At 49.5% G+C, this 14,015-nt stretch overlaps 1 protein-coding gene across 4 annotated transcripts in view; it reads right to left on the bottom strand.

The window, feature by feature from the left end:
- The window catches only part of LOC115776999 (disks large homolog 4-like), a 54,382-nt gene that overhangs the window by 23,177 nt on the left and 17,190 nt on the right, over nt 1-14,015 (bottom strand). For 3 of the 4 annotated variants that reach the window (XM_030724801.1, XM_030724802.1, XM_030724803.1), the window contains one exon: nt 8,752-8,877. In XM_030724801.1, the coding sequence (XP_030580661.1) occupies nt 8,752-8,877 (126 nt within the window). Of the gene's footprint in view, nt 1-6,083; nt 6,431-8,751; nt 8,878-14,015 lie in introns of those variants that run through there. The other variant, XM_030724805.1, reaches the window with a different exon arrangement.

The raw sequence follows: 14,015 nt of genomic DNA, 5'->3' as shown, positions 1-14,015 counted from the left end.
AACTTCCCACAGGACAGGAAGCTGTTCCAGCTGCACGCAGGGACATCCTAACAGCTGCTGCAGGTGAGACCCACAGGTGAGTGGGTGCTTCTGTCTGTACAGGGTACCTTTGAAGGATAACTGGTTATTAATCTGTCTGTATAAGCTGTCAGTCATTAAAGCTGGACCCTCTGAGTGAAGCTGCAGACCTTTAAATTACAAACAAGTTAAATATTAATATTCTCAGTGAGCTCTGGGTGCTCTCAGCTTTTCTTTCTACACATGGATCACTTCTTTCTCTGCCTGGCACTGAACCTGCAGGGGCAAAGGTCATAACCTCCTGGGTCCTGTTTGGATCCACAGGGTAGGACAGACTAGCAGGACTCCACCTCAGCAGCACCTGCAGTTTGTTCTGCTCATGAAGCCAAACTGAAGCGTCTCAGATATTCTCTGTGATGAGCAGCTATCAGCTCCAAACCTGTGACTGCGACTAACAAGAGTGTTACTGCAGATCAGTGCAGCACAAACACATCAGCTGTGGCTGCATGATGTTCACATGAGCAGTTATCCAGTGTTAAACAGCTGCTGCAAAGGCAGGTTCATCCTCTCACTCTCAGCACCATCAGGTTCAGGTGGTCCTGCAGCCAAACAGCAGCTGGAACACCAGCATCAGTGTTTCCTCTGAAGGTAAATCATGTTTCGGAGGGCAAAGACTGTAACTGTCTGCTGAGGGGTCAAAGGTCCTTTAATCTGCATACTGTAGTTAAATAAGGAGTAATTGAAGCTCTGGGTTCACATGTTTGCAGAGAGATAAATGAGCTGATCAGCAGGAGTTAGATCCAGAGCCCCAGTCTGCTGATAGGACGATGAACCAATGACCTCTGACCTGAACACCTCAGAGATGTGAGCATCATTTACAGGTGATGCAGCAGGAAAAACCTTCCTGATTATCCAGGATATTCCCACCAGTAATGGAATATTAATCATACATAAGTGTTTTTATGTGTCACACAGACAGCCGTCCTGCCTCAGTGACCCTGCTTCCTGTTTCCTGCATCTGCATCAGTGAGCTCTGAACACTAGATCATCTTTTACATGGACTCAGAATGAGCTGATGCTGCCCTCACACTGCTGAGCTGGGTTTGTGGTCCCCTCCATCACTGAGGGCCAACCTGCACCCGCACCAGGCTGTTGAACTTTGACCCTGCAAGAGTCTGATGAGGACCAGTGTGAAGAGCTGAGCAGAACCAGAATCAAACCCAGAGCACTCCATGAACCACCACCTGATCCAGGCCAGTGTTTGAGGACCTCAGAGAGGCTGACAGACACTCACTGATACCAGTGCAGATGAATCTTTAGTTTATGGTCCTCAGCTTCAGCCAGTGTGTCTCTGTTCTCCTTAGATTACTGTACATGCAGGAACATAACATCACCCAGAGTCTCATCCCTGCCTGCAGATCATATGTTTATAGAGATGAGGACCTCAGCAGCTGCATCCTGGACCACCAGCAGCCCTCCACACATGAGTGAGACTAAACTACTGAAAGACTCAAACCACAGACCTGAGCTCAGTCCAAACCTGAGGAACCATGAAGGCCACAGGTGGAGAGAGGCTGTCCTACACCTCAGAGGCCTAGAGGCTGGAGAAACATGAGACTGATTCATCATGAAGTGATCAGACGTCCATGTTTCAGCCACACAGTCTTCATGGTGCTGGATGGTGAGTATGATCCCACACTGAGGTCTGCATCTTCAGAGTTACTGAGGAAGAGCAGCAGCTTTACTCTCTGTAGCTCTGTGACAGATGAAGCCTGAGCAGGAAGAAATCTCTGCTTTCATGAACCTGCAGTCTCTGAGGTCACCTGACCGCTGACAGGAGCACCTGCTGTGATGTAATGATTCTAGTATATCCACTGTAGCTCCACCCACCTCAGTCTGAGCCTGTGATTGGACAGCAGACTATAATGTGACAGTAGCCAGTGTGACAGCACAGTACATGTGACCCTGTAACCCTGCAGTCACCATGACAACAGGTTACATGATGGTGGACTGTCAGACAGCAGGGATACCTGACAGCACCTGATGAGCTTGTTTGTGTGAATCATAAAGTGTGTTGTGTTCTTATTACAGCTGAGTGTGTATCATCATCCTGAGCTGCAGGTCGTCTCTGTGGAAACCAGAGCTGCAGCAGGTAAAGATGCTGCAGTTCATTTAGTCGGTGCTGATGAAGCCTCAGTGTTCTGTTAATGGTACTCAGTGAGCTGTGAGGGAATAACTGTAATAATCAGTGTTCATGTACAGTCAGTGTTTGTGTGACGCGCTCAGGACGAGTTATGAACATCAAACATGTAGAATCAGGCAGAAACAGGCCGAGGACTGAAACACCGTGTGTGTGTGTGTGTGTGTGTGTGTGTGTGTGTGTGTGTGTGTGTGTGTGTGTGTGTGTGTGTGTGTGTGTGTGTGTCAGTAACACACTGAACTGTGTTTGAGTCCCTGAAGGCCTGAGCAGCTGTCAACACTACAACACACACTTCACTTCATTCAGTTCATCTCTGGAGAATCTGCAGCTTCAATACAGTTATATAACGGGGGAGGGGGGGGGGTATGTTTCATAAACCTTTATTTACAACTGAAGCTGTTTCTCAAAATAGAAAACAACTTAATTTAGAAACCAGAGAATAATTAAATCAGCAGAGGAGAGACTGACCACAGATCCAGCAGCAGAGCTCCTGCAGCTGAACTCTATGACTGCAAACATTCCCAGAGATCCCGGCTGTCTTCATCACTCCATGATATTCAGATCCAGCCCTCAGCTGAGCTGCCAGGAGCCCGTGAAGACCACACCCACTGACCCTTCACCTCTTACAGTGTTTCCTGGATTGCGCAGCCTTCTGCTGAGCTGAGGACCACGGTCCAAATATAAGGAGACAAAAGGAAACCTGTTCTTCCAAAGCCTGAAACCAGAGAGGATGTAGACGACTGCAGATGAGGTTCCTCTGCTGTCCTGTTCCAGTGTCCTCCCACCACCACACTCAGTCTGATCACACTGATTCAGGAAGTCCTAAACTCAGTCAAAGCCCTCCACCCAGCCTGAGCCCTCACTGGGAGCACAGAGATCTCAGAAATAGAAAGATGCCCCTGAATCTTTGCTCTTCCTGTCCCTGTGGTAGAACTAATATCAGCATTAATCTGTGGAGGAAACACAACAGCGACCCCAGCAGAAACCCCTCTCTGTCTCTGTCCTCATCACTGTGGGTCTCCTGAAGAAGAACTGTTTGTTTTTGTGTGATCATCTCTAAAGTACCTGCTCCTTACTGCTGGTGCCTCCCTCCACTAACACAGAGCTGACCCTCACCCTCTACATGAAGGATGGAGACAGGAAGATGATGCAGCAGCTGGAGGAGACAGTAGAAGAGCACTGCTCTCATCCACACACTCGTAACCTCTGTGAACCCTTCATGACCCCCTCTGAGCTTCTCTCTCACACTCGTCATGTTTATCAGACAGAAACATGTTTTTATCTAACAGGTCCAAACAAACTGTCCTCTGCAGTCAGCACATGTTCCTCTGCATCTGAGTAAGTCACATTTATTTATATGGCACATTTCACAGATAGAAATCACAAAGTGCTTCACAATAAAAGATAAAAAGTAAAAGTATAATAGAAATCACTAGAATCCAGCAAGAACAAGTTCATTAAAAGCTTGTCTGTATAAAAATGTCTTCAGCTGCTTTTTAATAGTCAGTGGAGTCTGTGCAGCGTGAAGATGGAGGAAGAGAATCCCTGAAAGGTCTGAGCCCCACGAGCTTGGAGCTGAGTGGGTGGGGCCAACAGTAACCTTTGACCTGATGATCTAAGAGCTTGGGATAAAGAATGAGCAGCTCAGAGATGTACTGGGGAGCTTGATCATGTGAGGCTTATTACAACCTCTCAGCCAGACCCTCCATCAACAAACTCCCAGCATGCACCAGAGGGAGTGTGTTCCAGTTCTCTGTGCAGTAATTAAAGCTCCTCCTCATTTCCCCTGACAGCTCTCTCTCTCTCTCTCTCTCTCTGTGTTTCGGAGTCGATGTCTCTCGGCCGCACAGCGAGCACAGACCGAGCTCCCTGAGCTGCTCACAAAGGTCACAACCATCCACAGCTCCACATCCATCAGTGCTGTGAAGGAGCAGCTCGGCGTGCGGAGCCCACAGATGTTATTATGGGCTGTACAGGCTGAAGATGAGACACCCTGCATCTTCATCACCATGACACTCCCAGCACAGCTGTTCCTGTGAACCTGCTTCATGTTTCTGAGTGAGTGAGCCTGTGGAACATCTCAGAGGTTCACAGCAGAACCCTTTAGGCTCCACAGGAACCGTGAGGAACATTAAAGCTGCTGTAGGTCCACAGAAGCAGCAGCTCTAACAGACTGAGAGCACACACCTCCACCAACATGAACCAGCTGTGCTCCTCTGCACTGAGGTCCACCACACCTGCACTCTCTGATTGAATCTAGATTTAGAAAAGGCAGAAGCAGCAACATCTGAGCAGCTCACAGTAAACTACAAACACTACAGATGGCACTGTGCAAAAGTCTGGAGCCCTCATGTATTCATGTGCTGCTTGCAGCATCCAGGCTTTCATAAACATGATGAGCAGGCATTATCTCCTGAGTGCACGAGTGTTATCATTCAGCCAAGGCTCAGCTCTGTGTCTAACAGCTTTAAAAATATTTCAATGAGAAATGGACAACCCAGAAATAACAAGGTCCAGGTGTGTCCAAGATAATGTTTGTTAAAGACTGAAACAGCAGCTGTTTCTGCTGTCATGGACGTGTTTATGGAGGCCTTTCTGTGGCTGCAGCAGCGTCCCCTGAAACACTCAGCTTCTCTGCTGTCAGATCCTCTCCTGCCAGTTCAGGACCTCTTCATGTGGTCATGTGCTGCACAGCGGCAGCAGCTGCTCACATGCTCAGAGCACTGCCCCTCAGCAGGCTTCCAGGAGTTAGCCAATCACAGAATCAAGAAGTTTGGGAGGGACAGGAGCTGATAGAGCTTGTTTCAGAGCTGAGAGGTGCACCAGGGTCACATAGAGCAGGAGTACTGTGGGTGATGCAGAGCTGCCCTATCAGAGCTCCAGGATAAGATCCAGATGTTCATGGTGAAGCCCACGCTGTGCTGTGGGGGTCAGCTGTGAGGTGAAGACTGTGATGAAGAGCTGAAGGACTTCCAGGAAACTGAGATATTTTTATCATGAAGACAACAAACATCTGTTGTCAGGTAACAGCCTGTGATCACTGCAGTCACACCAACACACCAGCAGCAGGTGGAGGAACATCCACCCAGGCTCAGAGGCTCTGTCCTCACCCAGCAGAGCAGCATCTGTAACTGTGACGAGCCACACACAGACTCACAACACCCACACACCTCAGTGTGTCTGAGGCTGATGGGAGATGGAGTTTATTACATGATGGAGCAAAATGGGTTAGTATGGTCACAGCGGGGCAGGTGTGACCCCCACCTCACTGCACACACACCTGTAGAGGAGCCCTGTGAGTCACCTGGGAGAGCATCCTCACTCAGAGGGAGGGGTTAATACAAAGGGGCGGGTCTGAACCCAAACCACCATCTTTGGAGAAGCACCTGAACCGAGTGACACACACACACACACACACACACACACACACACACACACACACACACACACACACACACACACACACACACACACACACACAGTTTTAGGACTGTTCCTGTACTGAGGGCTCTTGTTCCCACAAACGCATCGCGCTGCCTTCATGATCCACTCTCTGCTCAGAGAGGTGAGGATGAGGAGCTGTGTGAGGTGATGATGGTGCTGATGAAAGCCTCTCCATGCAGGGTAACGGAGTGGTTGTCATGACAGCAGTATTCAGTGATGTTTTCTAGAAACAGAATCCAGATGTGCTGATGTCATCACATCTGCCTCTGACAAAACCCTGCTCACACCCCCCCCAACCCTCCACTTACAGTTACTCAAACTTCACCCTGGTTACCACATGAGTGCCCCAGCCAGAGGCCCCGCCCCCTCCCCGTGGAGCCAATGGCGTGCTAATGAGGCTATGAAATGGAAGGTGTCCTACCATCATCCTCTGCCGGTGCCTCTTGGCTCTCCTCACGTTGTTGATGAATCTTCTTCCCATCTTCTTGGCGTACCACACGGACACAAACATCACTTCCTGTCTCCCCCTCCTCAGGAGTGCCGAGGTTACATAAAGAGCGGCGATGGAGTGACGGATGAATAATTAACGGCGAGGGGGGAGGAAGAGAGAGGAGGAGGAAGGTCGCGCTCAGCAGAAACCTGTGAAGCCCGCGAGGTGTCGAGGTATCCCGGCCGCCTTAACGAAGCGCAGAGGCATGACTGACAGCTCGACACATCACCGCCATCCGCGCGCACCGGACAGAGGGGGGGAGGGGTAAACGGTGAGAGTCGCCGCTGATGGAGAGAAACGAGACGGAGAGAGAACGAGCCTCTGAAAGGAGAGAGAGAGGATGCTCATCACTCCCTCTGTCAGCCCTCCTTCCTCCCCCGCTCTCTCTCTCTCTCCTCGCTCCACCCTCCTAACGCTCCACTGCACAGTGTCTCTGGGTCTCTCTACCTCCACCCCTCGCTCTCTGAAGGAATCCCCTCCCCTCTGTGATGTCACTGGGCCATTAGCCGAGCAGATAAAGGAGGAAGATGAAGAGGAGGAGGAAGAGAAGAGGGGACATGAAGAGGGGGGGGGGGGGGGGGGGGGGTAAATGAATTCTTACAAAAAGAAGGAATTCAGCAAACACACACACACACACACACACACAGACACACACACGGGCTAATACTGTTGCCATAGCAACACCCCCTTCTTCCCGTAGCTCCCCCCCTTTCTGCCATTCTTGCTGTTGCCATGGTGACGGTCAAGCGAGCGAGAGAGAGAGAGAAAAGCAGAGGATGCATCAGAGTCAGAGTGGGCACAGCAGCCCACGCCTCAGTGTGTCCGTGTGTGTGTGTTACTGTGTGTGAGTGTTACTGCATGTGTGCGAGTGTTACTGTGTGTGTGTGTGTGTGTGTTACTGCATGTGTGTGAGTGTTACTGTGTTACTCTGCATGTGTGTGTGTTACTGTGTGTGTGTGTGTGTGTGTGTGAGTGTTACTGCATGTGTGAGAGTGTTACTGTGTGTGTGTGTGTGTGTGTTACTGCATGTGTGTGAGTGTTACTGTGTGTGTGTGTGTTACTGTGTTACTCTGCATGTGTGTGTGTTACTGTGTGTGTGTGTTACTGTGTGTGAGTGTTACTGTGTGTGAGTGTTACTGCATGTGTGCGAGTGTTACTGTGTGTGTGTGTGTGTGTGTTACTGCATGTGTGTGAGTGTTACTGTGTTACTCTGCATGTGTGTGTGTTACTGTGTGTGTGTGTTACTGTGTTACTTTGCATGTGTGTGTGTTACTGTGTGTGTTTGTGTGTGTTACTGCATGTGTGTGTGTCTTTGTGTTACTGCATATGTGTGTGTTACTGTGTGTGTTACTGTGCATGTGTGTGTTTCTACATGTGTGTGTGTGTTACAGTGTGTGTGTGTTTCTACGTGCGTGTGTGTTACTGCATGCATGTGTGAGTGTGTGAGAGTAATTAGAGCTCCCTGCAGGCTGCCCCCCCCTAATAGCAGAGGGATGGCTGACCCCAGACCTGCTGCTGAGATCTCAGTGCTCCCACAGACCTGCCCAGATCTGACCTGGGATCTGCTGTTGGGCAGCACTGTGACAGTTGAGGATCAGATCATATGGATGTAACAGGACCTCCCACGTCCTCCTCTGTGCTCCTTGAGAGCCCTTAAAACCTTTTCAAGGACCCTGGAACCTCTGTGGTGGCCCCTAGACTCTTTTAAAGGCAGAATAGCCTCTTTAACACTCCATAACTTCCAAGGACCTTTTGATTCCTTGTCTCAGACTCTTATAACCTCCTAAATGTTCACTAAATCCTCATAAGTACCTTCCAGGACATCCTCTCAAAGATCCCTATGACCTCCCCGTAACCTCCTAAGAGTTCATTCTGCCAGAGATTAGTGGAACATTTCCAGTGATCTTAAACAAGTTTCCAAGGACATGCAGAGCCACCCAAAACACTTGAGGAGTGCAGTACCCTCTTCATAACCTCATCTAGAAACCCTACAAGGTCCTCAAGGAACTGGAACCTGGCCAAGGACCTCTGGAACCTCCCCAAGGACACTGTGAACCTCCTCCGGCCCACCACAGCCTCCTCACAGACCTTTGGGATTCCTCAGAGATTATTGGTGTGTGGTATTACTGAGAGTTAGCTCAGCAAAAGTAAAGTGAGTGTAAAGGCTGAATGAGTCTCTGCACACAGCCTGCAGACTGACACCTGTCACTGTGACAGTTAGACAGCAGCACTCAGGATGGCGTTTCCTTTACACACTTCATACATCAGACTACTGCACCACGCCGCTGCCCACCCTACCTGCTTAATTATCTCCTGTGTGTCTGCAGGACAGGAGGCAGATGGACGCTCATTAAACACAGAGAGAGGGTCAGAGCTGCAGGCTGGCTGATGCTGCCCCCTGTTGGTCAAATGAAGAGCTGCAGCCAAATTCACACACAGCTCTTAAATCAGCTCCTCAGGAGCTCCTCAGTGAGCTGTGTCTGTGTCTTTGTATCATTGTCCCTCTGTTACTCCACCAAAGTGTGTAAAGTTGGACCAAATCATGATGACCTGTTACATTAATGTAACTCTGTGTGTGAGTGTGTGTGTTCATACGTACTGTGATTGCAGCGGGGTGTGTGTATCCGTCCAGGTGTGCGTGGCTCAGCTCGGCGCTGCGTCCTTGGGTCATGTGACCGGGGCTGGGATCAATAGGTGGAGTTTCATCGTCTTGGTAACGGTACTTCTGCAGACACAGGGTTAGCATTAGCTATTAGCATCAGGATCCATCCATAAACATGACGATCAATAAGTAAGACCTATGATATCTGATCAAATGAGTGGCAGCTGTCTCACACCCCCTGGTGTTGTTTCTGTGTGTACCTCCTCAGAGAACTTCACCCAGGGGTCCCTGCAGCCTTCATAATGATGACTCCAAAGTCCTGGAGGACACCTAAACGTTCCTCTAACACTGTCTGAATCTCCTCAGACTATCCCACAGATTCCCGGAGGCCCTCTGGAACCTTCTCAAGAACCCCACAGGACTCACACCAACCTCCATGGGTTTCTCCAACAGATCCCAGACCATCTCAAAGCTACTAAGAATCTCACCAAGTAACTCTTGAAGCTCCTCGAGGATCTCTAAAACATCTCCAAGGACCATCACACCATCATTCAAAGACCTGTTAAAGAAGGCTGTTGCCTTACATCTCCCTCAGGTCACAGCTGAGAACTGGCTGATTATTTTATAAACATAATTAATTATGACTGATTACACCAAAGTGACTCATCTTCACATCAGTCATTTATATTTATGCTGCAGAACGAATACATCTTCATCACAACCAGGAGGAAGGAAGGAAGAAAGGAAGTGAGGGAGGAGCATGAGAAGGACAGAAGGAAGGAAAGGAGCAGCAGAGGGAGCAGAGGTGGATAGGAAGGAAGGAAGGAAGTGAGGGAGGAGCATGAGAAGGACAGAAGGAAGGACAGGAGCAGCAGAGGGAGCAGAGATGGATAGGAAGGAAGGAAGTGAGGGAGGAGCATGAGAAGGACAGAATGAAGTACAGGAGCAGCAGAGGGAGCAGAGATGGATAGGAAGGAAGGAAGGAAGGAAGGAAGGAAGGAAGGAAGGAAGGAAGGAAGGAAGTGAGGGAGGAGCATGAGAAGGACAGAATGAAGGACAGGAGCAGCAGAGGGAGCAGAGATGGATAGGAAGGAAGGAAGTGAGGGAGGAGCATGAGAAGAACAGAAGGAAGGAAAGGAGCAGCAGAGGGAGCAGAGATGGATAGGAAGGAAGGAAGTGAGGGAGGAGCATGAGAAGAACAGAAGGAAGGAAAGGAGCAGCAGAGGGAGCAGAGATGGATAGGAAGGAAGGAAGTGAGGGAGGGAGGAGCATGAGAAGGACAGAATGAAGGACAGGAGCAGCAGAGGGAGCAGAGGATGATGGTAGTTGTTGGAAAGTAGAGAATGAGAGGCAGAGATGGGGATGCGGTTGCCATAGTAACAGGAAGGCGCTGAGAGCCTCCGTTGCCTGGCAGCTGACATCACTGTGGGGAGGCGGAGCCACGCTTGATTCATAAAGATGGAGAAAGACACACGGGGTTTTAACCTGTTCTTACCCATCAGCCTCAGCGGAGGCTCGCTCACCTGTCTGTGGTTTCAAGCGTCTGTTATCCTCAGAGTGTGGAGCTAATCTGGAGTCTATATAAAGCTCAGCAGACTCATTAAAGACAGGAAGGAGACTCAGGAGAAGCGGCGACCCCTGACCTCTGACGAGCTGACAGGCTCAGTGTGGATGTGAGCGTCTATAAAACCCCGGCTGGTTAAAACCCGCTGACGTGCTGCTGGAAACGTGCCCGCTCATAATTACAGGCTGTGTTTACACGCCTGTGTGTGACTGACATGTAGCCCGCAGCCCTGCAGGCAGCACACACACACACACACACACTGTCACACACAGTCTCACACACACACACTGTTACACACACAGTCTCACACACACACACTGGAAACAGATTTCCTCTGTAACACAGTCACACCGATACTCTGTCTTATTTATCCTCCCGTTCCTCAGAGCAGACGCTGATGGAGGACTCTGTTCTGACAGACTCACAGGGTCACTTTTCCTGCCACACTGAACTCAACAAACTTGTGAGAGACACACAAACACAGGCTCAGAGCAGCTGCAGTATTTCAGACCAAAAACGAACCTGCTCCCTCCTGTTCCTGCAGTCACACCTGTAAATATCTGACAAACAGGTGTTAATGAAGCCCATCATTTACCAGCACACCTGTATGTGCTAGACCAAACTCAGGCTTTAGGTGCACGTCTCCAGGCTCAGAGGAATCAGTCACAGTAAACATTTGAATCCCACCTCTAAGGGGTCAGTAGTAGGCTTCTGAGAGCTCTGCAGAGGTGTGGGCTCCACTTAAAGCTCTTTTGTAGTCTGATCTTCAGCATGTTCTGGCAGGTGAGTCATGGACAGGTGAGGCATGTGAGAGGTTCAGAAAAGACTGAGTAAGAAAGAAGCATCATTATAGAGGCCGACCAGCAGAAAGACCACTCCAACAGTGAAGTGTGTGTGTGTGGGGGGGGTCTCTTTGTCTTATTATCCACAGCTCATGTTCATGAGTCATCAGCAGGACATCAACAAAAGGTGTGCAGGAGTGGAGAGGACGACACTCTGCTCTCCAAACAGGATGACGTGGGTTAGCGGCTGGATGAGACCAGGACAGAAGGTCCAAACAAAGGAAGCTCCTCTCTGTGAGTCACAGCTGTGATGTAAGGTCACAGTTTGGGCCTGCATCCATGATGGTTCACCATTTTACCCTCTGTTAAATGGATTTAAGTGAGATCAAAGTAATCACTTCATCATCCATGCAGAGACGTTACTGAAGATCCAGTCCTGCAGCTCTCTCCTCCATCACTGATGACTTTTCTGATGGCTTCATGTGCTGAGGTGATGGAGGAGCAGCCGCAGACTGGAGAAGGTGTGCAACAGCTGGAGGAACATCTGCCTGGCCTCTCTGAGAGTTTGAGTCTATTAGAGGTAAAGATGGTGATGGTTCAGCTCTCTGAGCACCACCATCAGAGACTGCAGCACCTCAGCATGTAGAGGATGGAGGAGAGGGGTCAGTTTATCTGTGGGGCACAGTTACAACCAAACAGCTTCACAGGCAGCCAAAAATAAAACCTATAAAAGGTTTTAGTTTGAACTGAAGGCAGAGAGGAGACAGGAGCACAGCTCTGAGATGAAATGAGGATGACTCCAGCAGCAGATGAAGCTCCCTCACCTCCATTTTAAGTCTGGATCTTGGAGCATTGAGGATCATCGATGACCTCAGTGCTCTGACAGGACTGTGACCATGAATCAGACACACACAGCACTGCCAGCCTGTTCACAGACCCACAACATGTTCACAGCCATCCTGAAGCTGAAACTGGAGGAGCGTGCTCACGTTTTCTCGTCCCTGTGAAAAGTCCAGCAGCAGCTTTCTGGACCAGCTGAAGCCGAGGAAGAGCTGAGCACAGGAAGGATTACAGTCATACTGTTTTTTCACAATAAGAGCATGAAAGACTCTTTATAAGAAAGACAGAGCTTCACATCAGCGAGCAGAGCAGGAACCACTGCAGGAATCAAACCTGACACCATCTGAGGAGGTGCTTTAAATGAGCTTCTAACCACTGCACCCAGACAGTGACAGGACAGTGGGACAGGTGAGCACTGACGCACAGGTGAGCACTGACGCACAGGTGAGCACTGATGCACAGGTACGCACTGATGCACAGGTGAGCACTGATGCACAGGTGAGCACTGACGCACAGGTGAACACTGACACACAGGTGAGCACTGACACACAGGTGAGCACTGACACACAGGTGAGTGGGCCATCACGGGGCTCAGTCCCAGTCTGGTCTGAGCTGTTTTCTGATGTTTTCCTTTCAAACTAACTGCTGTCCAACGAGGAGTGAGTGCAGCAAAAGACTCTATATGAATACACAAGACCTCAGTGTGTGTGTGTGTGTGTGTGTGTGTGTGTGTGTGTGTGTGTGGGTCCATTAGCAGCACTGATGCAGCTAAAGATAGAAGAAGCTATTTCTGATCCAACACATCATCTGTAGAAATAGAAGAATATCACAGCAGTGATGGAGGCCAGCAGAACACAGGAAGTATCAGACAAAATAAAACACACCATCAGAGCAGGTGGAGCTGTGTGTGAGAAGGTTCAGGTCCAAACCAGGACTGATAAATATGTTAGTGAAGAGTGTGAGGAAACCAAACACCCTCCACACTCAGATCAGCTGTAGACCCTTATTTCTAAACCTGCCTGGAAACAGTGGCCCAAACATCCCTCTGCAGCCAGCTCAGGTCCTCAGTACAGTCTTCTTCACAGCCTCCTACAGAGCTCCACCCTTTAACCCAGAGCGCTCCATCTGTGGCTCTGAGAGCACGACTCTGACTCCATCATCAAACACTGTGTGTGCTGAATCCCTCAGAGAGGTGTCTGTGTATGACAGTATGAGAATACAATGTGTACTTCAACGCACTCGGTTGACCTCAGTTGGGGGGGGGGTCCTTCACCTCTTTCCTCTCTGTTTATACTCCACTCTGTATGTAATCATTAGTTATTATTAATCTCTGGCTCTCTTCCACAGTGTGTCTCTGTCCTGTCACTCTCAGCCCCACAGCAGACTGTTTCACCTGTTCACTGTGTTTTTGTCCACTCTCTGGGATCACAGCAGGTCAATGTTAAAGGGAGTTTTTCCTTCCCACTGTCACCAGGTGCTGCTCACAGGGGGGCGTCTGATTTCTACACCCTTTGAAAGACGGGTCGTATCATGTGAACAGCCTCGGTGAGCAGGCAGCGTGATTTGAAGTGTACGCTCAATGACCTGAGTCCTGTTCACCCTACACTTACCTGACTTCACGGAAAAATAGCTCATGACCAAAGGTCATAGGTTAGGACTGTATATGAGGTCACTGGGGTCAAGGTCAAGGTCAGTGTCCAGTCAATAACTAGAGGACTGTTTGGCCTGCTCATAGCAGACTACATGGGGAAATAATTTATGACCAAAACACACCTGGGCTTGTATCAGGGGTCACTGGGGTCAAGGTCTGATTTCCATCAGACTTGGTGAAAATGCTTGTTGCCATGATTTGTGGCCATGATTCGATTACCAGAAAGATCAGTGAAGCACCTTGAGACTGCTCACAGGTGTATCCTGGCTCAGCACACACACACACACACACACACACATACACACACACACACACTGAGGTGTATCCTGGCTCAGCAGGTGGAGCTGCTGATGGAGATGAGATCAAAACAAAAGCTCCGCCCTCAGTTTGTTAATAGATGGATGACATCACCCTGTTCACAGGA

This window comes from Archocentrus centrarchus, unplaced genomic scaffold (genome assembly GCF_007364275.1).
Source record: "Archocentrus centrarchus isolate MPI-CPG fArcCen1 unplaced genomic scaffold, fArcCen1 scaffold_41_ctg1, whole genome shotgun sequence".
Taxonomy (NCBI): Eukaryota; Metazoa; Chordata; class Actinopteri; order Cichliformes; family Cichlidae; genus Archocentrus; species Archocentrus centrarchus.
This window is presented reverse-complemented; position numbering and strand designations above follow the sequence as displayed.